Source organism: Enhydra lutris, unplaced genomic scaffold (assembly GCF_002288905.1).
Source record: "Enhydra lutris kenyoni isolate GAN:26980312 unplaced genomic scaffold, ASM228890v2 scaffoldscaffold28, whole genome shotgun sequence".
Classification (NCBI taxonomy): Eukaryota; Metazoa; Chordata; class Mammalia; order Carnivora; family Mustelidae; genus Enhydra; species Enhydra lutris.
In genome coordinates this window covers 12,448,010-12,472,337 of record NW_019154112.1, presented here as the reverse complement: position 1 = coordinate 12,472,337, position 24,328 = coordinate 12,448,010, and the positions used below count along the sequence as shown (strand labels likewise).

The 24,328-nt window shown below is 36.5% G+C and overlaps 1 protein-coding gene across 1 annotated transcript in view; it reads left to right on the top strand.

Moving 5' to 3' along the window:
- Positions 1–24,328, top strand: part of LOC111152280 (adhesion G protein-coupled receptor B3) — a 724,443-nt gene that overhangs the window by 371,525 nt on the left and 328,590 nt on the right. Inside the window, exons 12-13 of the mRNA XM_022510749.1 lie at positions 3,934–4,002; positions 7,741–7,849. Coding sequence (XP_022366457.1) covers positions 3,934–4,002; positions 7,741–7,849 — 178 coding nt within the window. The remainder of the gene's footprint in view (positions 1–3,933; positions 4,003–7,740; positions 7,850–24,328) is intronic.

Here is a 24,328-nt window from a genome sequence, read left to right as displayed (position 1 = left end):
GCTTAAGGCAGAGCCAGAGCTATAAGAATGGGCTAAATCATGCATGGCCTTACAGCTATCAATATCTCTCCCGATTAGGGAGTCAATGGCCTATCCTGCTCTGCGCATCCTTATCCTAATGGCTTGTCTCTGACTCCTTGTTTAGCCTTTATGACTTTTTATGTTCCTCCTATGTTTCTAGTCAGGACCATCATAATTCTTAAAGACCATCATGAATCCTTAAAACTTTCATATCTACATTATTAAATCTGTTCCTTAGGGCTCGTCTTCATCTCTCAGTGCTCAAGCATTTTGTTGATGGGTTAAGAGAAGGAGAACACATTTCCCAGAGCTCAGCTATTTCACATCACTAACTTCATCTATGGCTCTGTTCCCACAAGGACTTCAGCAAAATCTAAATTCTCATATATGCTTCAGTATATTTATAGAAAATTTTATAGAATACATGAGAAATTTGTCAAGCAGAAGCCAATCAGATGTAAAACAAATCATTAGTTATCACTTTCCAGAAAATAGAGTGGTTTTTAGTCTCATGTGGCCAAACCTAGGACTTGCACTTTGAATGTGGCAGAAACATTTATGGCTTCTCTTATAACAGACATTTACTGCACCGGTTTTCATAATACTCGCTGCAAAGAATAAGTGAGGAGTCGTGTCCCCCGACCTTTGTGTCCAGCAAACAATTGCGCAATGCCTCTCACATAGTAGTTGTCTGATAATAACAACACTGAAAACCCTCCCAGCTGAGTACATTTCTTAGGAAGGAGAGCTTTCTCCAGATAAATGATAGGCCCTGAAGTTAGTGGTGAATAAGCTCTGTGCTTCCCATACTGTCTGGAAAGAAAGAGGCTATAAAAGAGAGAAGGAGAGACCACCCTGGGTTGTGAAAGTCTGTAACAGCCTTATGGGGCATATTTGCCGTCATGTGGCCATAAATACAAATCATGCCACCAGTCATACAAAAGATAACAGGGAAGGAATAAAATCATAAAGCCGCCATATATCGAGCACTTACCGTGTGTCAGATTGTGTGCTAGGAATTAGCTCCAAGCTTCACTATGGCTCTGGCAGGCCGCCGTTATCTCCGGTTTCTATCGTACGGGTTAGAGAAGGGGTGCAGAGGTGGGCAACATTCGCCTAGAACCACACAGTTAATGAATGTGGGGGACATTGGAGCCAGGTCTGCCCTGTGAAGCTCCAAACAGCTTTGGCCAAGGACACTTAATTTTTCAGAACAGTCTAGGTCATAGAGATTGGGGCTGATAAAAGAAAAGGAAACAAAACAAAAACCTCTTGTCAGTTGCAGCTCAGGGCCTAACCTAAGTGACCTGACCCATAAGTCACCAAAAGAGAGATCCTGCCAGAATGAGCAGAGTTCCTGAACAACTCCAGCAAGCCGTACATCTTCATCAACTGAAGTTGCCTCAGACTTTCCTCAAAAATTCAGTCAGGTGGCCTAAGGTGTTATATGTCCCTTCTCAAAAAATACTGTTCAACTTGATTCTACTCTTTTCTCGGTCTTATCTTTAAGCAAATGTCGAAGTGATTTGATAGAGAGATGAGAGCAGGGTCTGCTCAAGGGAATGATGCTTGAGTTTTGTTCGAGATCCTGAGGTGTAGTGGCCACGTGACTTCATTATTTCCTCTAAGTTAGGGCTCCATTAAATACTGGCCCAGGACAAGGCATTGTGTGTACTGAGGGTACACTGAGGAATACGAAAATCTTCCTGTAAGTGCCCCCATCCCCCTCCTTTGGTTTTCAGGCTTAGCTCACTGTGCCCCACATGGTCTCATGGCAGATCATTCCCTGTCCAGTCAACAGGGAGAAAGGAGAACTTTATCTGTATTTCTTTTCCACCCTGATTAATGAAGTCCGACATATTGCTTTGGAAGGTGATACAAACATGTTTTACACTGTTTGCCTAGTTGAAGGTGTATTTTAGTAATTTGTATTTTTCATATATGCCCTTTGGCAATTTAAGAAAAAAAAAAATTGAACTCTGAATATATCGCTTTGGTCAAGGAATTGTGTCTGTTCCCTGACCTTCATATACAGTGCAGAGCCACTGACCCACTATCAGTAAGACCTGCTTTGTGAAATGTTTTCTCAGAAATGGATACACGTCTGCACAAATTGCTTCCCATTCTCTTGGTGTCTTTTGTTAGCGGTGGCATACCCGTGTATGAAAGCTAGCGGGGGTGAGGGTGTAGACTGCGGCTGGGGACCTCACCACCACTAACTGGCATGGACAGGGATGAAATCTGCAACTTTTGCCTCATTAGCAGCATGTCCCCTACTGAGTTAAGCAGCCGTAGGCAATTGGAGAACGCCGAAGGTTAATTCTTTCTGCCCATAGGTAGAGTTGCAGCTCAATGGACTAAGCCCTTCAAATGTTATCACTCCAACCAGGAAATTTTAAGTGGAAAAAAAATGGCTGGTAGCACAAAAAGGTTAAACGAATTGAAAACAGGTCTAAAACAGACTTGCAATTTTTTCAAGAGCCGTGTAAAATATTCTGTAACTTTTACAGAGGTTATGACTTGAAACATGTTTCAACCATGTGATTACCAGGAACTGTTAAAGTAAATAGCACAAATAGGGCAATTAAATATAGATACTCACAGCTTCAAAGCACAAGAGAAGAGGAAGTGAAGCAGCTTTGTTTTTCTTCTAAAAACAGGTGACTTTATTTGAATTTGAATAAAGACCTTCTTTGAAAAGCTGGATAGGGAGGGAGACTGATGCAGCTAAAAAATTGCGATTATTTCCCCCTGAAGGGGGTCTTCTCCTGAGCTGATGTATCAGTATGAGGCAGTGCTCCTGTGACAATACATACAAGCCAAGAAGAAGAGATGGGCTCTGAGGACACAACTGAGGGACCGCTATCCATGTAGCTTAAGATAAATGTCACAGCTTCACTTTGCACTTCCTAGGTCTCCTGTGACCCCAAGTCACTATTCATTTTCAACAGACACTCTGATCTTCTCCTGGCCTCTGAGTTTTGAAGACACAGTGTAGCATGGGAGAGCAGGAAGGTCTCTCTCTGGTCAAGATCCCTTGTGTGTCAAATGGGCACTAATGCCGATGATCTCAGCTGAGTCTCTGCTTGTGTATGAGAGCCCAAACACACCTGTCTGCATGGAAAGGGAAAACCAGAAACTCATCAGGGATACTGCTAGACTAAAGTCAAGCCAATAGGTCTTCAGCAGTTAGCTCACGAGGATGATGCCTAGGATTTGGCCCTTGAATAGGAACTTGCAACTGTGTCTATTCCTTCTTCCATTTTGGCTTGCTGGCAAAGGGCAGAATAAAGAATGATTATTTGAAATAGCTAGGATTTATTGAGCACTTAACCATGTGCTATATGCCAGGTACTTGGAAAATTCCATTTCATCTTTGCAAGAGGTAATTGTAAAAGTTTGAGAAAAATAGCCAGGAAGTGCAGACCCAGGATCCAAGTGAGGAAGCCTGTCACATGCCTCAGCCTTTCCCACGGCCTGTGTCTTCGCTGCAGTGTTCTTCAGAATAGCAGTATAACTAGCCATCATGGTTCACAATTAATTGGATAGCTTGTAATTAGACATTTAAGGGATTTTCACTACCAAAGGAAGAAAACTCATTTGCAAGGAATAATTTTATGATAGCACAACAGAATACAATACAGAGACTATAATGGAAGAAATCACTGTAAGTAAACCCAAGTATTTTACCTATTCTGGTGTCTTCTGAGGTGTGTATGTGAAGTTATAGAGAAATACCAGAAGTATGGTACTGAGGAAGGGCCTTCAGAGATCTTCTAGAATAGTATGTTAGGGTTATAAAGCAATATGACAGAGTGTTTATACCCTTATCACACAGTCAGTTCAAATGGATGTTTTTGAAAAGTGGATTCCTCATGTAACATTAAATCTTTTATCCAATTTAATTTGCAGAACTTCTTCCAAATAGTTAGCAACCTTCTAGATGAAGAAAACAAGGAAAAATGGGAGGATGCACAACAGGTAAGTCTGGAGCCGTTTCAAAACTTAAAACAAAATTGGTTAAGGAAAGCTTAAAAAGTACGTGGAAAATATTTTAATATTTTCTTAAAAAATAAGGAAATGTTAAAAACTGTTAATAGTTTGCTGTCCCAAGAACATAAAAGGAGGCATCTAAAAGTCATCTTAGGGACACCTGGGTGGCTCAGTCATTAAGCCTCTGCCTTTGGCTCAGGTCATGATCCTAGAGTCCTGGGATCGAGCCCCACATCGGGCTCACCACTCAGTGGGAAGCCTGCTTCTCCCTCTCCTACTCCTCCTGCTGTGTTTCCTCTCTTGCTGTCTCTCTCTGTCAAATAAATAAATAAATAAAATCTTTAAAAAAATAAAAGTCATCTTAGATTATATTATACTAATTTTAGAGGAAGTAAGTGATCTCTTTTATCCTAACAATCAATGGACTGAATGATGTTATAAATGTGGGAAAAACTGAACAGACTGAAGTAATTCCTCACTTTGAGGTAGCAATACATAGTAACTATATGCCTTAGCAACCAGTTTCTTTCCTGCCTACAGACTATGGGAGAAACAGCAAATCCAAAAGCAAACATTACAAACCGAACTGTGGGGTAATAACAAGTAAAATCCCTTGCATTTACTACAACACTATGTATAATCTGGATCAGATATGCAGATGTGCATTTGGATTCAAAGCCAAGAGCTGTAAAAATGAGTTCTCATAAGAAAATTTAAATTCTGCTTTTCTTCTCTTTCTGCTATACATGATCAGTGTAGCACGTGGCCTTATTGGTTTGATTATTCTTTTAAAATACCTTTCACTGCTATTTGTGCTATACTAACTATGTATGGTTAATAACACTTCCCCCCTCCAAATTACAGAAAAAGTGGGTTAGAGGTTAAGAGAGGGAGAATAAGAACATTTTAAAAACTCTTGTGGAAATTTAATATAACCGTGTATTAAAATTCTTTAAGTTTTCTACTTGACCTTTGCTAATTCTGAGAGAACAGTGCAATCTTGGAAATAATAATATTTTCTGAGGTTCAAGTGAACCATCTATCCCTTTCTCCCCTTATAATCATGTTCTTGGCCTTCAGGAGCAAAGCATGCTCTTTATTCCTGTTATGATAGGGGCTCTAAAAATAGTCCAGTGTGGGTCTACCTCATTATCAGGTACAAATTCTGTGCTTCTGGCCATAGGAAGAAAAAAGAGCACTCCTTAGTGTAAGACCCTGAATCTATCTTTTTCTGCTAGCTTGAATTATATATTTGTCCTTGGCTTTCTTCTAGAGGAGAGCCTCATTCACTCACTGGAAGGAAATAGTGTCTTTCCCTAGAATAAAGCTGCAGAGGCTAAGCACATCTTTCCAGAATGCAGGAGACTATTAATTATGGATATATTTAGAGTAAATGTATAATACCCTTTTTTAAACAAGACTGCAATTCATCGGATGGCATTATTTACTGTGAGGTCCCAACTTGAACGAACAGCGAGTAGTATACAACTCCTCATCAATGGAAAACCCTGAATCCCTAATCCGTCCCTTTACTTGTGATTTTGAGTTACCTATATTCTTGCCTTTTAAATATTTTTTCCAGTTGTGATAATCCTTAATGCCTTTTTAAAGACAACTGCTTGAATAGAAGTAAATAAAGGTAACTACTTGAAGTCAAATGACGACAACTCTTCTGTAGCTTTTACTGAAAGGTATTGTTACAGTGGCAGCCACATGGTAAATGAGTCTCCAGGTTTGTGGCACAAAGGGTGAACCTCATTTGCCACACATGGTTCATCTTAAATTCACCTGGTAATGGGGTGGCCACTTGTTAGTTAACTGGCTTTATCCGAGGAGGGGGAAATAAGCTTTTTCTATCTTCATGCAGGTAGTTTGCAACTTAGAGCGAGGTACCTGCTGAAGGTTAACGCTCCTCCCCTCCCATAGAAACTGAGAGGTAGAGACCCTGTCTTCCTTGTTATCACCTCTGTCTCTCTCTGAAAGACATCCCTACGTCTTCCCTATAAGAGTCTATTTAGCTTTTTAAAAAGATTTACATACATTTCAAAGACACAGAGAAAGAACTTAACGATTATTATTTTTCAAAAGTAAATGCTTTAAGAAAAAGGATGAAGGGGGGGCGCCTGAGTGGTTCAGTGGGTTAAGCCGCTGCCTTCGGCTCAGGTCATGATCTCAGGGTCCTGGGATCGAGCCCCGCATCGGGCTCCCTGCTCAGCAGGAAGCCTGCTTCCCTTCCTCTCTCTCTGCCTGCCTCTCTGCCTACTTGTGATCTCTCTCTGTCAAATAAGTAAATAAAATCTTAAAAAAAAAAGAAAAAGGATGAAGGATATGGAGCTGGGAGAGGGAGTCTCTCATTTTCAGCAGGCAGAATTAAGACTCCTATTTTTAATTTGTATTTACCCTTACAAAACACATACTCATATACACCTCACAGAAACAGCAGAAAAAAATACAGTAGTAACAGAAAGCTTGGAGCTGATGGAAATTTCATGTAGATTTTTGGAATGATAATGACAATGAATTCTCAGAATTTATGTTTAATAATTGGAAATAGATAAGAAATAACATTTCTCCCCAGATTTTCCCCAAATTAAAAAAAAAAAAGTACAAGTATCCATGCTACACATTTCTAAGTGTAATAGCCACTGTTCATGTCTTCAAATATATGTACCTGTATGATGCATTCTCAGTGTCTGAATTTTAGTGGGGTGCAGCCACAACCTCCTGTAAACATTACACACTCCACCTGCAGTTCGCCCTGCCCAGCATGGCTCCCTTTTACTCAAGTCCCCTTCCACCTCTGACTGTATACTTCTCTGCTAATCAGACTATCTTTTCCCCTCCTGTACCAGCCTTTGTAAAGACAAAGCAACCAGAATTCTAATCCACTTCATTTTTTCATGGCTCCAAGGGGCAGTCGTGCTGAATGGCTAAAAGAAATGACTCTAACTTCAAAAGACTTTCTGCTCTAATGTCATTCTCTAATACAGGCTGCCTGTATAAGCATTATGGATGATACAGAGTAACATTCATATGACCTTCTAAATGACCTTCACTTCTCACACCCTGGGCCAGAATCAGGGTGTCTTTGAGCAAAGCCTCCTCCGTTGGCAGCGTGTAAGGCGGCGTGGTGTTGGGTTTGCTATGTGCACGTACCTGTGAAGCACCCACACTACAGTAATTGTCATGATCCTGAAATTATTGCCAACATTGTTATTCATTCAATAGCTATTACAGTTGTAGATGTAAATGTTTCTCCCAAGGTACAAACGTTAGTTTGCAGCGACCTTACTAGTTTGTCAATATTCTCGTGATGGCAATAATAATTGCTTTTTTCTTTCAGTGGCCATCATATAGATGCTAAGTAAAAAATGTGAAAAGCCCCCAAATGTCAGTGTTTGTTCTATGCTATATTTAAGTGGGGAAAGGATCCCGTCGAAAGTAAAGATGGGCAATTTCTAAGGATACAATCTATTAGATATTTTCAGTTTTCTTAGGTTTATGGAGGATTAATCACTACATCATATCACCTTCAAAGTTCTTGCCATGTGACACCTGGTATCATTCTCAACTAGTGATTCAAAAATACAACTGTTGCCAGTTGCAGAAATTCCTTCAAATAAATCAGAGTTCATTTGTGACCTCGTTATGTAGTTTTTGTTATTCCAGTTATATATTCTATTGTGTAGACTTTTTATTCCTTCCACTCTTTGCTTCTTTTTGTAGATTTATCCTGGCTCAATAGAGTTAATGCAGGTGATTGAAGATTTTATACACATTGTTGGAATGGGGATGATGGCCTTTCAGAATTCATACTTAATGACTGGAAATGTAGGTAAGAAATAGGATTTTTTTTCCCCAAATCTTACTGAAATTAAAAAAAATTGCAGGTATCTGTGCCATATATTTCTAAGTGTCATATCCATTGCTCATATCTTCAGGTGTATGTAAGTAATGTATTGTGGATACTTACTGTCTGATTTTTAGATAGGCCCAACCACATATACATTATACACACACCCGCGCACACACACAGAGACACACACATTTGTATGGATTCCTAGAGTGCTTATCTTGTCTGTATTTGCACATGTACATGTAAAGGGGCATATGTACTACTTTTTCCATTTGCCAAACAAATGTTCATTGGTGTCTGACTTAATGTTAAAAATATATAATATATATTCTTGAGTGTTTTGTTTTTTTTTTAATGAGTCTTCATAATCTTCCATACATTGTTCATGAGGATGCCAAGTTACTTTTTTTGTAGGTATCCCAGGGATGTGCTGAATCAGCACAGGCTGTAGCATGTTTTGGGAGACCTTCCAAGGTCATGGTGCTCTTGCTGCTGCGTTAGTTTTCCTGAGCGACTCCCAGGCACAATGACTCTCTCCCACCCCTCTGTAGTGAATTCTGTATTGCCAGAGTGCATCAGTAATAATCAATAATTAATAATTGTCTCTAATGGAGAGGAATTACACAGAGGAGCAAAACCTACACACACAACACCACAATTACACTGAGCCAACAGCAGTAATGTTAACCAAATGGCAGATTTTTACTCCTTGTAGTAAAAAACACGGTGAGAGTACAGAAATAGTCTTTCAAATATTAGATGCACTGAGCTGATATAGGTTTACAGTTTTTTCATTTCTTTAGAAGTTTCCTCTCATAATGTTTCTGTGATTCAGATTTTCTGTCATTTTTCACTGCTTTAGTAGTCTTCACCTAAAGACCACTGAACTATAGATAATGTTTTTAAATACACATAGCTTGCCTCAGATTCTTATTCATGACATGTTTAAGCTTTAATTTCTGGATCAGGAAGATACCTAACTTTTTGGAGTGATTAACTGGGGGAGTTCAACTAGTACAGAACACATAAACATATATTATATATATATACATATATATATATGTATATATATATACATACATATATATTATAGCTTTTAATCATTCACTTCACACTTGGTTTCTTCTGAAGGTATTTTAGTCCTATAGGGACTCATGAGATCATAAGATATCTTCCATCAGGATGACCTCAAATAGTAAAGGATAATAACTAATTGCTGGTAATATTTTTCAGTTGAGGAGGGCCTACGCAATACAGTCCTTAAATGGGGACATCTCCATGCCAATATACCATCATCATGCAGCATGAGACCTTTCAGTTAGATTTATGTTTTTATCCACTTTCTGAGTCAGTTTGAGGGCCCAGACTTTCCCTCTGAGTGGGTGTTTAGCAGCTTGTGCTGGTTCAGGAATGGAGTAAACTGTCCCTTACTCTAAACATTGAGGGATGAGAAGGAAAGGGAACCAAAAATAGTATCTTTGTTGAAGACTAAATTCAGAAATCAGAGAAAATCCAAGTTAAATGTGCATTCCAAAAGTGGTTAGGCAAAGAGAGGAAAGATCAACTCTGTAGGAAAAGGGATAGTATGTTGGGCTATGAGTTATCTAGTACAGGGAAGGAAAAACCTAGAGAGATTCTGGGGATGCTGGTCATTGAAGCTGGAACCACTCTCTAAAGCGCTTTATGACTTCTGTGGTGAGGAGGACCCACGAAGGCTGCTGGGCCAGATGAGTCCATTCACAAATTTCCAAGAAAAATTAAGCGGGAAACACACAGAGGTATTGCTTCTTTAATTCTTTTTTGTAAATGTTAACATCTAATTCTAAAAGTCATTGCCAGTTAAAAGTATCAGATTGGGGAGGGGCACCAGGGTGGTGCGGTCGGTTGAGCATCCAAATCCTGGCTTCTGTTCAGGTTGTGATCTTGGGATCATGAGATTGAACCCCACATCTGGCTCCATGTTCAGTGCAGAGTCTGCTCAAGGCTCTTCTCCATCTCCCTCTGCCCCTCTCCCTTCCTTTGTGTGTGCTTTCTCTCTCTCTCTCTCAAATAAATAAATAATGAAAAAATCTTTAAAAGAAAGTATCAAATTGATACATGGCCTTTATTCAGTTTGGCAAAAAAGCTGTAAAAAAAGGAATGCCAATCTCAGATTCTAGTAAACTTCAATTTGGACTTAAGCACACTGTTTGAATAACAGTATATGAAATCCTCTACAGTCTAGTATAATTTACTACATAAATTCTGTAAATTATGAACATTTATTACTCTTTACCTTCCTTTTGACTTGCCAAAATTATGTATTTGAAAACTTTGTGTATTTTTTGCATGAAGATTCTATTTTCTAGGTTTGCCTACTTCCTTTATCATTGCTAAACTTTAAGACGTGTATTAAATATAGTAACTCAAAGCATTTTAGTACTGCAGATAAAGCCAATATTGTCCTATACTGTCTTCGGTCTTGCGTAAGGACAGTGTGATTTGGTCTTCTGATCACTTAAGTATAACTAATTATGTTTTTTAAAAAGGTTATATTCTGTGAATAAATATCCCAAATATTATTATACAATGCTATTATACAAAGAGGTCTTATTTATTGTTGATTTCCTTCCAGTACTTACCCAGAGACTGACTTTTCATTTCATGACTGGACGAAGGTTATTCTCAATAACATGGGACTTTTCCAAAGTATATCCATATATTAGTTAGGTTCTCCAGAGAAACAGAACCAGTAAGACATAAGTCGATATATAGGAAGAGATTTATTTGGGGGATATTGGCTCATGCAATTATGGGGGCTGAGAAGACCCGTCATCCGTTGTCTGCAAACCGGAAGCCAGGAAAGCTGATAATGTAGTTCCATTCCAAACCTGAAGGACCCTAGAACCAGGAGCACCAATGTCTGTAGGCAGGAGATAGATACCCCAGCTCAAGGAGAGAGCAAATCCACCCTCTGCCATTTTGTTCTTTTCAGCTCTCAGGTGATGCCCACCCGCATCATTGTTGGTGATCTTTCCTTGGTCTGTGATTCAATATTGATCTCCAGTAACATCCTTATAGACACACCCTGAAATAACGTTTTACCAGTTATCTGCACATTCGTTAGCCCAGTCAAGTTGATACATATAATTAACCATCACAATACACTAGTATCAAATTGGATAATACAAATAATAATTACTAACTATTCATATTCTTCATGTTATTCAATTTGGGGCTAGCATATGTAAAACATCCTTATATAGTTTTGTCTGATATTTCTGAAGTTTTTGGACAAGGACACACACAGAGGATAATTTATAGTAGCAAATTATGCAATGTGAGAGTTGTCACTTATTTGTCTTACATCCTAAGTACAAATTTTAATTACCCAACATTAAGCTTATTATCCTGAATACACACTCACACACACACATGCTGATTTGTGCACACATTTAAATACACATGTACACACAGCTGATGAATAATAAATAGATACTAGGTAACAAAGAAAGGATGCTTATTCTTTATGGTCATTTTCTACAGGGTGTGTTGGATTAAGACTATTTAAAGAACCACAAGAGATCATCATGTCTCTTAAAGAGATTATTTTTTTTCCATAAGGCCTAGATGTATTGCCACCTTACTTTTCTGGGATATAGGTAAGCTCCTGAAGAAAGACAGAGTTGAATAGCCAAAAATAAATATCATAAAGACCATAGAGTGTAGTAAGAAGGTCTCAGAACCTTGCTGATAGTCTGCTTTATTTCAACTTTAAATATTGCTTCAGCATATCTGTTTTCTGGTTCCTGATTTAGATAGAATGAGTTGGAAGCAGAGATAGTGTTGTTAGAAACACATGTATAACAAATATAATACTGAAATGCTGAAACAATAAGGACAAAGCTATACTGAAAGAATGTAGCAGATTATGGAGCCCCTGCTGTAGGAACAACCAGTTCTAAGACTTAGAATGACACTTAATGTCTAAAATCATGGACTCTATTCATCAAGATAAAAGTGTCTATAATCTAATTAATATGGCAAGAAAATGAATGACATATCTTAGAAAGATTTTCTTCAGAATTAGTTGAAATGAGGTTTTAAAGTTTATTTTTTTCTGAAAAGTGTCCCTACCTGCATCAGCTTCTAATAAATGAAATGCTATTTTATGCTAAAAACCTATGAACATTTTGGTATAAATGCATTCATGTTCATTTTTGGAGGGGGCAGGTCCGAAGCTTTGATGAGTTTCTCAAAAGACTTATGCTTTTAAGAAAGTTCATACAAAGCTTGAAAAATTATTCTATGAACAAAGATATTAAACAAGCTAAAAATTGTAAAATATATTGGGCATTCATAAAATAATTGGGCTTAAAACAGAATATTTATTTTTCATATTCATGTATGAATATGACATTCAAAATAGAGATATGATAATTATAATAAATGAAAATTAATGAGCACTTACTAAAGACTAAGCACATAAATAGCTTATATAGTTGCTGAATAGATGAATGAACATGAAGAATTGATACGGTACAGAGAGATTCCAATTTGTAATATGTCTCAGTTTATTGCAAAATTGTATTCTAAATGTTATAAATATGCTGCATAAGTAAGTGGTTTTTGTTTTAGTAAAAGATATGAATTTGTTTTTTTTTTTAAATATTATTGTTATCAATTAGGTCAGGGGGACTATATCTTAATATCATTTAATATAAGTTAAAGTTGTTTTTCTTCAACAAAAACATTCTTTGAAGAGTTGTTTAAACTTACTTTCTGTTCTTTCTCTGTAAGCATTTTATCTGCAGTCCCTTGCAGCCCTGTGTTTCCCACATCACATCTCTGAAACTCCTCTCGGAAAAGCTTTCTGGAAACTCCTCCCATATTTTAGCCTTCATGTTCCCTGTGTTTTGCTAACCACTATCTCTTTCTTGAAACTGCTCATTCTTTTACGATTTTTATATTTATTACAGTATAAACTAGAATCAAAGAATAGCAATTAGACTTATGATTCAAAAATGATAAGATTTTTGGAGGCAATAACATAAAGCAAAGAAGGTGAAGCACTGAAAGCGAAAAAAGGTACATTATTTCTGGCCCAGCATTTTGTGTTCCAAGGCAGACTAGAATGTGTGAGATCTTCCATGATTAGAGCCATATGGCTCTAATGGATTTCCATTATTCTAAAAATTTGTCTAACCCTTTAGCAAAGTGTTTGATAATTTTTATTATCATTATTTTTATTTTTATTGATGGCTTTTAGCCATCAATTTTGCACAATAACTTCAAGTAGCCTTTATATTTACTTTATTCATTGGTAAGAATAGATTGTTCTTTAGAAGTTAATTGTTTTGGGCTTAGAACTTGAATTGTATTCATCAAACTGAGTTCAAGGAAGATAGTAATGTGTTACATATTGCTAGCCCACTGACTCTGTTCAATTAAAATCAAAAGAAAATTATCTCTTACTATAATCAAAACCTTTAATTAGTCATTAGAATAAATGATTCATCTTCTGGCTTACAAGGGGATTGCAGCCTCATTTAGGACATAAAAGAATTACATTAATAAATAAAATACACTTTGGTATGTGTCATATAAAACAAATGTAGAGATTCCTTACAAGAGATATTGTTCTGTATTAAGGATCTAGAGAACTTATCGAAGAAGAAAGCATTTAGTGTAGATTTTGAAGGATGACTGGATTGTTGACAGTTCAACATGAGAATGAATGGGAAGGAGATGGTTACATTCCAGAACAGTCTTTTAACAGAAACAGTATAGAGTTTCAAAGTTGAGATTGTGCTTAGCAGATAAGTGGTTTATTTTGATAAAAATACATATGTACAGAAGTAAAGAAAAATGAAATAAAATTGGAGAAGCATGGTGAGACATGGTGTAAGATGGTTCTGAATTCTGAAGGCAATAGGGAGCTACCAAAGCTTGACCTGATGAGAGCTGTGCTTGGTAATAGATTATGTTAGAGCAGAAATAGAATTTTCTTTTTGAGAAAGACTTTAAATGTGGAAACTGGAAGGCCTTTTACAATCCATGAGGGAATTAGGAAGACTTGAGTTAGTGGTAGTAGGAATAGAAACCAAATCATAGTTATGAATTTGAGGTCTGAGGCAGAAATGATAATATTTCATAACTTAAGGTGTCGGAAAAAAATGTGATTATATTTATTCAACAAACATCTGAGAGGGTCTTTCACATATTAATGTTTAGATGTAAGTGTAACACTCAAGTGAAAGAATGAAATGTGGTCTTGGGCTTTAGTAGGGAAGTCAAATTTATCATATATATGTGATAATCAACTGCATATAAATGATAGTTGAAGCCATCAAAGATTTTTTTTCAACTATCAGAACAGTAATAAGAAAGAAATGGTGTAAAATGTTGCCCTTATTAAAAACAAAGAACTTATAAATACATGTGGTGATAGAGGTTAACTAGATTTATTGCCATGGTCATTTCACAATATATAAATACCAAATTATTATGTTATGTACCTCAAAATAATATAATGCTTTGTGTCAATTAAATATCAATTAAATTTTCTGTTATATATGGCTATGGAGAGATCTCCAGGTACAATAATAAACCAGATTAAGAAATATATTTTGTGGGACGCCTGGGTGGCTCAGTTGGTTAAGCAGCTGCCTTCGGCTCAGGTCATGATCCCAGGGTCCTGGGATCGAATCCCACATCGGGCTCCTTGCTCGTCAGGGAGCCTGCTTCTCCCTCTACCTCTGTCTGCCATTCTGGCTGCCTGTGCTCGCTCTCTCTCCCTCTCTCTCTCTGACAAATAAATAAATAAAATCTTAAAAAAAAAAAAGAAATATATTTTGTGTTCAAATAAAAGATGTTATTCTAGATGAAGGTTTATATAAGTTATAGAATTAAAATTAATGTTGGGGGGCAAAAAAAAACCCATAAAGATATAGCAGGTGTCAGAGTAAGAATAGTCAGAGGTAGTAGGGATAAAGAATCCCAAAACAGGGCAGAATAAAATCAATGACATGTAATTACTGGGAGAGAAAGAATATTTCAAAATGAATACTGTAGCTAATATCTATTGCTAATGAAGATCAGAGTTATTAAGACTTATGTGAAATCCTTGGTGATTGCTGATAATATAACTTAAAAGTTCTCTGGGAAAAGTTCAGACACGAGGAACAGGATCTAAATTTCTGAACTCTTTATCTGCTTTCCACGGATTACCCCCTTGTCATTTTGATACAATTATCTCCAAGGATTTAGTTGGCATAGATGAATGTTGATACACCCACTAACTACTGTGTCACAACTGTTCTTTAGGAAATATTCTAAGTTGACAGTATCAGATAAAAAGGGAATATTTTTTAGACTAATACTATCTCAAAATACAGAATGTTGTAATTATAAGCTGTAAAGGAATTTCAAAAGTTGTCCCTCTGTTGGGCATCTGGGTGGCTCTGTGGGTTAAAGCCTCTGCCTTCAGCTCAGGTCATGATCCCAGGGTCATGGGATCGAGCCCCACATCAGGCTCTCTGCTCAGTGGGGATCCTGCTTCCCCCTCGATCTCTGCCTGCCTCTCTGCCTACTTGTGATCTCTGTCAAATAAATAAATAAAATTAAAAAGAAAAAAAAAGTTGTCCCTGTGTATAAACCTTAAGAGATATGATTCTGGAAAGTATAGTTTCAGTTCTTCCCCAGTAATCCAATAAAGCTAGTGTCTTGAAAACATTACAGTTAAGACATTTTTCTTTGCCAAGCTAAATATCACCATCTATTCTTGGTTTAGAAATACAAAATGCTGGGCTCTTTAGAATGAACATTCATACTTGATATTTTCTGAAATTGAATCCAAATTCAATCTGAAGAATGGCATAATACAATTCTGACATCTCTTTTCTCTCCACAATGCTGTCTCAACATCACATCTATATTATTTCTTCGACTCACTAATAAATGTAATCATTTCTGTCATACAATATCCTGTTCTTCAATTGAGAAACCAACCTTCAATCTGATGATATAATTATAAAATAAAGTGGCTTCTCTTTTCTAGGCTTATTTTCCTTTTGGGCACTGCTTTGTTTTGTGGTTCATATGTCTCTGTCACTTGTTTAACTTTCCTTAAAAATCAAATACTTGTAGTCAGATGACGCCAAGCCTGAGTAATACACAATTACTGTCTTTTTTTTGCTTATCTGTAGCACCTGACGTTGGTTGAGTCTGCTAGACTTGAGTCTGAAAGTGTCAGATTCTACCTCCTCTTTCTGGCTCTCTACTGCTCTTTCTTGCTAGACACGTGAAACAACTGCGGTGTCTTTATGTAGATCACAGAGGAAAACTAAAAATACCTGTTTTTGTTTTTTTTAAATTCTTTTTTTTTTTTTTTTTTTTTTTTTTAGTGGTACTCCCTTGAGAAGATAAATAGTTCAAACATAGTTTTAAACTATGATTTGGAATGGAATGCACTATGAATTCTTTGATTGCTTCTCATTTAATAAATATTATCTCATAATATTTCCTATGATCTTCTTATTCCAGAACACTGGAAGGGGGTGGAAGTGCTGGGGAGATTACTGACAAAGGCTGTATCCAAACCCTCTAGTGGTAAGCAAGACATATGACTCAGGTGCCCTCTTCCATCCAACTGAGAACTCTATTTTAGGTGCTTCCAAGTATCATTATAATAGATTGACAATGGTCTATGGCTTTAAGAGGCCTTAGACATTTATTCAATAAAAATGTGCCATGTTCTGTTCTACGTTCTGAGAATTTCTCAGGGAACAAATTAGACAACATTCTTGCTCTCATGGAACTTTTGTTTTGTTTTTTTTTTTAAACATTTTTATTTATTTATTTGACAGACAGAGATCAAAAGTAGGCAAAGAGGCAGTCAGGGTGGGGGGGTGTGGGAAGCAGGCTCCCTGCTGAGCAGAGAGCCCGATGCGGGGCTCGATCCCAGGACCCTGAGACCATGACGCGAGCTGAAGCCAGAGGCTTTAACCCACTGAGCCACACAGGTTCCCTGGAACTTATGTTTTATAGCAGAGACAGATGTCAAACAAGTACCATCTAACATGTCCAGTGGTTATAAGTGATATGAAAAGAAATAAAGCAATCCACCATGGTAAGGGGATAGAGAATGAAAATAAAAAGAGTCATTTTAGACTAGATAGTCATGGAAGACCTCTAATCAAAGTAGTGATATTTCGGGGCACCTGGGTGGCTCAGTGGGTTAAAGCCTCTGCCTTTGGCTCAGGTCATGATCCCAGTGTCCTGGGATCGAGCCCCACATCGGGCTCTCTGCTCAGCAGGAAGCCTGCTTTCCCCCTCTCTCTGCCTGTCTCTCTGCCTACTTGTGATCTCTGTCTGTCAAATAAATAAATAAAATTTAAAAAAAGAAGTAGTGATATTTCAATATAGACCTGAGTGCCTTGATAGCATGAGGCACAGTTATATGTGGGGACAGAACATTTCAAGCAGGAGAAACAATAAGTAAAAGGTCTTGAGGCATCCATTGCCTGATATTGTAGAAGCACTAAAGGAGCGGGTGGTGAAGAGGCTGAAGTTGGTTCTGGGGGAGAAATGAAACCAGAAAGGGAGAGGGGAGCCAGCCTGTGGAAGGCATATGGCTGTAGGTCTGAATGAGATGCAAAACCATTGAAAAATGTGGGCAGAAACATGACCTAATCTTATTTATGTCCTAAAAGAACCATTCTGAGTGTGGGGTGAAAACAGGCCGTAGTGTGGTAGAACTGGCTATACAGAGATAGCCAACCAACCCAGGTTGGGTATTTACTGCATTGTATTATTGTATCCAAATGAGACAGCTCATTGGTTTAGACCATATGCCAGTGGAAAGAGTGAGAAGACGTCAGATCCTGGAGACATTTTAAAGCTTGATCTTACAGAGCTTACTAATGGTTAGAAACAGAATGTGAAAAAAAGAGAGAGCTCAAGAAAATGTCTCCAGTACACTTCCAAGAACTCAACTACAAAAATAAGACAGATTTATGTCTAAATCTGTATCCTATAAAGTCAAAAACTTATTTTGGCAAACATTTAAATGTCTCTAAAGCTTAGAATCCAAAGCAAGCTTGTCTTAGTTTATTTATTTTTTCTTTTCTTATTCTTTTAAAAATTTTTATTAAGATGTAGTCGACATATAAATTGTATTAATTTTAGGTGTACAACATAATGATTTGGTATTTGTATATGTTGGGAAATGATAACATGATAAGTTGAGTTAACATTCATCACTACACTTAGTTACAATTTTTTTTTTCTTACAATGAGAACTTTTAAAGTCTTCTCCATTATGGTGCGCCTGGGTGGCTCAGTTGGTTGAGAGTCTGACTCTTGAATTCAGCTCAGTTCATGATCTCAGGTTCATGGGATGGAGCCAGGTTCTGTGCTGAATGTGGAGCCTGCTTGAGATTCTCTCTCTTCCTCTGTTTCGCCCATTCCTCTCCCCGACTTGCAATCTTGTTCTCTCATAAATAAATAAATTAATTAATTAATTATGTTTTAAAAGATCTCTCTTAGCAACTTTTATCTTTTTAAGGATTTATCTATTTATTTGAAAGAGAGAGAAAGAAAGAGAGAGAGCGAGAGGGAGGAGCAGAGGGAGAGAAGCAGACTCCCCACTGAGCAAAGAGCCCAACATGGAGCTTAATCCCAAGATCCTGGGATCATGACTTGAGCCGAAGGCAGCCGCTTAATGACTGTACCACCCAGGTGCCCCTCTTAGCAACTTTTAAATATATAATACAGTAATGTTAACTATAGTCACCATGCTGTTTATGTTTTATATATTCTTGTTTCTGAGTCCAGCAGACATCCTTGCTCCTGCAGTATAAGAAATTTTATACTGTGAAGGCATCAGCCTTCACAGTATAAAGGCATCATCATTCTACCATCTGAATCCCTGGAAAGAAGCTAGAATGAAATTGTTCCTTAAAATGACTTCTTAAAGTTATAACTCAGATTGAGCTGCTGGTTAACAAGTGAAATAAATTCTACTTTCTCCATCATTTTAGTGTGTCTTCTATTTATAAAGTCATGGAAGCTCAAGAATGGAAAAATATTTAGGGGTCAACCAAGTCCAGCCATAATTGGTCAGTTCTAAACCATTTTGTGGTGTTTTTTTTTTTTTAATAAAAATGTGTCTTTAATTAAAAGAAAATACATTAAAGTATCTAAGTTGGAAATGTCTCTGCAAAAACACCTTTATGTCTCTAGCTTAAAAAGTGTTATTTGTAGTAGTGCTAGTATCATGATTACAACCTGGACCTTAAGCAGAAAATATAGATCATATTATGGTGTTTCAAATAATCAGTAGGCCCGTGTTCTTCTAGAAGGTAACTGGAGTGAAAATAGTTACATAATATTTTTAAGCTTATCTAATCTGTTTTATACAGTCTATTCAAGGACACAATTATTCATGTAGTCATTAAATAATGATTCTTGTCCCTAAAAAACTCAAACTAGAACACATTGTTAATAGCCATTATTTCTCATTTCAAATAACCCAGATGCCCTAAACTTTTCCTCCACTATTCCTGTATTATGCCAATTCCTAGCTCTCATTCTAACTATTTCTCTCCTACAAATTTCTCATTTGGTCTCCAGATTTTTAAAAGCTTTTGCTTCTTATCCTATCTTAAATACAGTTACGAGAGAGTAGAGTCTACATTTTGCTACTTTAGAAGGACTTTTTTCCTACTTCTTTACAGATACAATATTTGAGTGTATATTCTAGTAAAAATTTCCTAGTGTCACAAAGGGGCTATTATTCCAAGGAACTCTTTTCAGAGGTACCATTTGAGTACAATGTATAGGAAAATGTCTTTGCTTTTTCTTTTGTCACTTAGGCTTTCAAAAAAAAATATTTGGTAAGGTATCCCTTATATTAATTATACAGCATTTCCCAAATTAACACTTTCACAAATATTCATGATCTTATTTACTCCTAACAACCTTGCTGCCACGGTGTTAAGGGCACCCACACAATTTGTCCTACATCAATGCTTCCCATTCAGAATCAATGCATCTTTATCCCTTTGCATCTTAGTAATTGAAAGTTAAAGATTTGTTTCATTATCTTGTTCAGCCAACCACACTCTAACCTACTTCTGTTATATAAAGAACTTCACTGTGGTTTTATTATGACTCTGGGGAAATCTTACTCATGTAGTCTGTATTTTTAGGTCAAGGTAAAATGACTTCTGACCTTTATTTTCTTTTGTAGTGATATTTTTCATATATATCTGCTTTATTAGGAATCTCAAAATTGTTTTCTGGCCAATTACACATTTTTAAAAGAATACCTGATTACCTTTAATAAACCTTTTATAACATTTCCTAGCCAGTGAAAATTTTGTGAACTTGTTACTCATTCAGTCTTCATTCTTTCAGCTAACTGTTTAGTGGAGAATGTCTAGATAAAGTCCAAATCTTGGTCTCTAAAACCCATTATTTCTTTTGGATTTTATATTTGCTGGGAAAATGCTCATGGTCTGAGGAAAACTAATGAGGTCACACAAATTTCAGTTGGGAATGTACACCATTGAACACATAGTATTTCTCAGCAAAACTGGGACATGAGTAGGAAAAGCAAAAGAGACATTGACTCCTCCCCTCGCTATCAATACCTGTGAGAAAGAGTTCACAGCCTAAAGAATGAAATGCATGTAACACAGATGGTGAAGATACATGCTTTAGTGGTACATCTTGAACACAGCTTGTGAAAGTTGTCCTGAATGGAAAAACACAATTTCAAAACTTCAGGTAAGAATATAGACAGAATTCATGGATTCTCACACACTGACACATAATTCAAAAACCATTTTGGGCTTGAGTTTTCTTAATTACTCTCTATAAAGAACATAGATTTTTTTTTTTTTTAAGATTTTATTTATTTATTTTGAGAGAGCGAGAGAAGGCAGGAAGGAGAGGGAGAGAGAATCCTAAGCAAAGTCGACACTGCGGAGGGCTCAGTCTCACAGTTCTGAGGTCAGGACCTGGGCCAAAATCAAGAGTGGAACACTTAACCTACACTTAACTTACACTTAAGTGACTGAGCCACCCAGGACCCAGAGCGAAAGAACATGAGTTTTTGCAAAGAATTTCCTCATGGCTTCTGTGCCCTGTGGAAGTTCTGGAGAGGAATTTTGCATAAAGGGACAGTGCTTTCCCTCTGTTCAAGAGATCCAGAAGGGTGGGGCACCTGGGTGGCTCAGTGGGTTAAGCCTCTGCCTTTGGCTCAGGTCATGATCTCAGGGTCCTGGGATAGAGCCCCACATGGGGCTCTCTGCTCAGCAGGGAGCCTGCTTCCCCCTTCTATCTGCCTGCCTCTCTGCCTACTTGTGATCTCTCTCTCTCTCTCTCTGTCAAATAAATAAAATAAAATCTTAAAAAAAAAAAAAGGAGAAGGGGAAGAGGACTCCAACTAGGGGAAGACTTTTAGAGATGGGATTAGCATTAAGAGCTAGTGACTCCCTAGGTCCCTAAAAACATTGTATCTAAAGCATGTTGGAATGATAGCTCTTCCCAGTGTGCCTACATTCTCCTGTTAGAGGTTAATTCCTACAGGATCTGGTAGACACTTACAGACCAGAATAGAAACAAAATCTAAAGCCAACCGAAAACAAAATTTGACTGTTACAATACCTCTGATCTCTATTGGTTTATATAAGCTTTTGAAATTACTAAAATTAGCATTCTGCAAGCCTTCTTTTCAGTGAATTAGAAGGAAGTTGCTGTGAGTTTGTATGAATACGAAAACAATTCCATTCTGTCTCTATGGCAATAATTGCTTTTCTCTATGGCTATAGTGGTCAGCCTCTGTAACAATAACCAGTGAAGAGAAAAGAGACTCTGATTTTAATTTTTTTTCTATTTTTATGGCTTCAGCTTTTCAAAAGTCTTATTTTATTTGGTTATTCCAAGAATTCTATGCTAAATTATTCCTCTTCTCCATTGTTTCTTTTGCTAAATCCCAAATAAATAAGTTCTCATCTGAATTTGACAACTGAAAAATATGACTCAGATTAAAGACTGGTGCTCTTTATGTCAGTGCTAACAGGGATGCCATTTAGTATCTAGGAAAACACGCTGACTTTGGAGCTAGATTTGGCTGCAAAACTTGATTATACCACAACAAGTTGACCTTCTGCAAGTTATTTCATTTCTAAATCCCTCAGTTAGCTCCTTTCTAAATTATAGATAATAATATCTTCCCTAAAATGTTATTATAAAGATTAAATATAATATCTATTTAGCACCTGGCATGTACTAGGCTCTTGGTAATTGGTAGTGGATAAATATAGGGTCAAATATGGGCTCTGCTCCTGATTGGATGTGCGGTCATGCAACTCAGTCACAGGTAGCCACAGTCCCTTCCTCCAGGGAACTGCTAAAGTTCTTACCTAAATTTAATACCCTGAGTTTCTGTTTGTTTTTTTCTAATTGCAATGGTATGCTTACTGTTTATTTTACAAAGCAGACCAGGATTTCAGACTCCTAGACAGATAATATAATTAAGTCTAGAAAACTATTTGTGCTTTGTCTATTTTAAAATGAGTTTGTTACCAGTTGTCATTTGTAGCATAATGACTCTGTAGGCCCCCAAACATTCCAATGGTGTTTACATTTTTCTATTGTGGGGAGCTACTCTTCTCTTTTTTTGTTTTTATTAGTCATTAGTCAGATCCTCATTCTCTGAATGATTAACACAGAGGATCTTTTCTGATTTAATTTCATAATTTCCTCTCCTTAACATGTAATACATCCCCTGTAGTCTACCCAGCTTTATCAATTATCCCTATAGATGCATCAAATAATTCTATAGCATAACTGTAACCTCAGAATTCATAAGTGAATTAGCCTCTTTTGTCTTTAAATAATGTCTTCTAAACAGTCAAAAATATTTTTCTGTTTTATGCTACCTACTTACATTTTTCATAAGAATAGTTTTAACGTTAGGAATATAATTACTCTTATGTGGCTAGTTTAATGTATTTTCTTTAATCCAATCTTCTGTTTTAGTTTGTGACATATGAATATGAGAGAGTGGGTGTGAGTGAGTATGGTTGTGTGTGTATGTTCTAAAATATTTATTAGTGCATTTCCGATACCATGAAATGCAGTTGTTTCCGATACTATGAAAATTTATACTCTGGAGTCTCCTGGGTGGCTCAGTCATTAAACATCTGCCCTGGGCTCAGGTTGTGATCCTGGGGTCCTGGGATTGAGCCCCACATCGGGCTCCCTGCTCATTAAGAAACCTGTTTCTCCAGCTCCCACTCCCCCCGCTTGTGCTCTCTCTCTCGCTGTGTCTCTCTCTGTCAAATAAATAAATAAAATCTTTAAAAAAATAAAAAAATAAAAAATAAAATTTATACTCTGGGTTTAGGGGGAAAATAGTGTTTTTGTTTTGTTTTGTCTTATTTTTAAGTTATGTCAAAATGTGAAGATGCTTTTTAAGAAAAGTTAAGCTGAATTAAATATCCAATAATAAGCTTTAAAGCCTATATAACTTTATATACTGGAAAATATTTTATTCAAGTCTTAGCTGATAACTACAAAATAGAATGTTGTAGTTGTAGGAACTAAATGGTTCATAAGGGAATGATTTATATTGGATAATAGGTTATATACCCATCTATATTCTGAAATAAGGCTCTAAAATGCAGTAGGAATATAGAGGGATATAATTGAGACTAAGACACTGAAACATTTTCTTTGCCACTAAAAATGTTTTAATAATGATCTTCAATACCCATTTGGGCTACTTTATTACATTTTGGAATATGAACCTTCCTCTTTTCGAAGAATCTGTCTTGTTATTTAGGAACATTAATTCCTGTTTCCCTTTTTTCTAACTAGTCTCCTTTTACTTCACCCAAACTCATTACCCAATTATCTTTAACTTTCCCTCTTTCCTTTTTTAAACAATTTTTCCTAAAATATAATAATATTCTTACTAAAGAGGGTAACCTCTACCATCTTTAAAATTTATTCTAAAAGTCTTTTATTTATTTTAAAAAATTAATTCTAAAAATAATATTTTTAAAGTAGTATTTTAAAAATATTATTTTTAGAATTAATTTTTTAAAATAAATAAAAGACTTTTAGAATAAATTTTTAGAAATATGATTTAGAATTAGAATAATTTAGAATTAATTTTTAGAAATATGGAATATTTACATTTTAAATATTAATTTCTTAACAGAAAAGTAAATATATTAATATAATTTAGACAATACAGGTGAAAGAAAACTGTAATTTATTGGTATGCCTTTTTAAATTACATATAAATTCTAATGAAATAGAGTATTCGATTTAATCGCAGAGTGTGTGTTTTTATGTGTTTGTGTATGCATGTGTGTGGAGAGGAAGTTTGCTTGGGAATTTTTGTTTTTTGTTTGTTTGTTTGTTTGGTTTGAATATCCAAAGATCAAAAACATTTTCTGG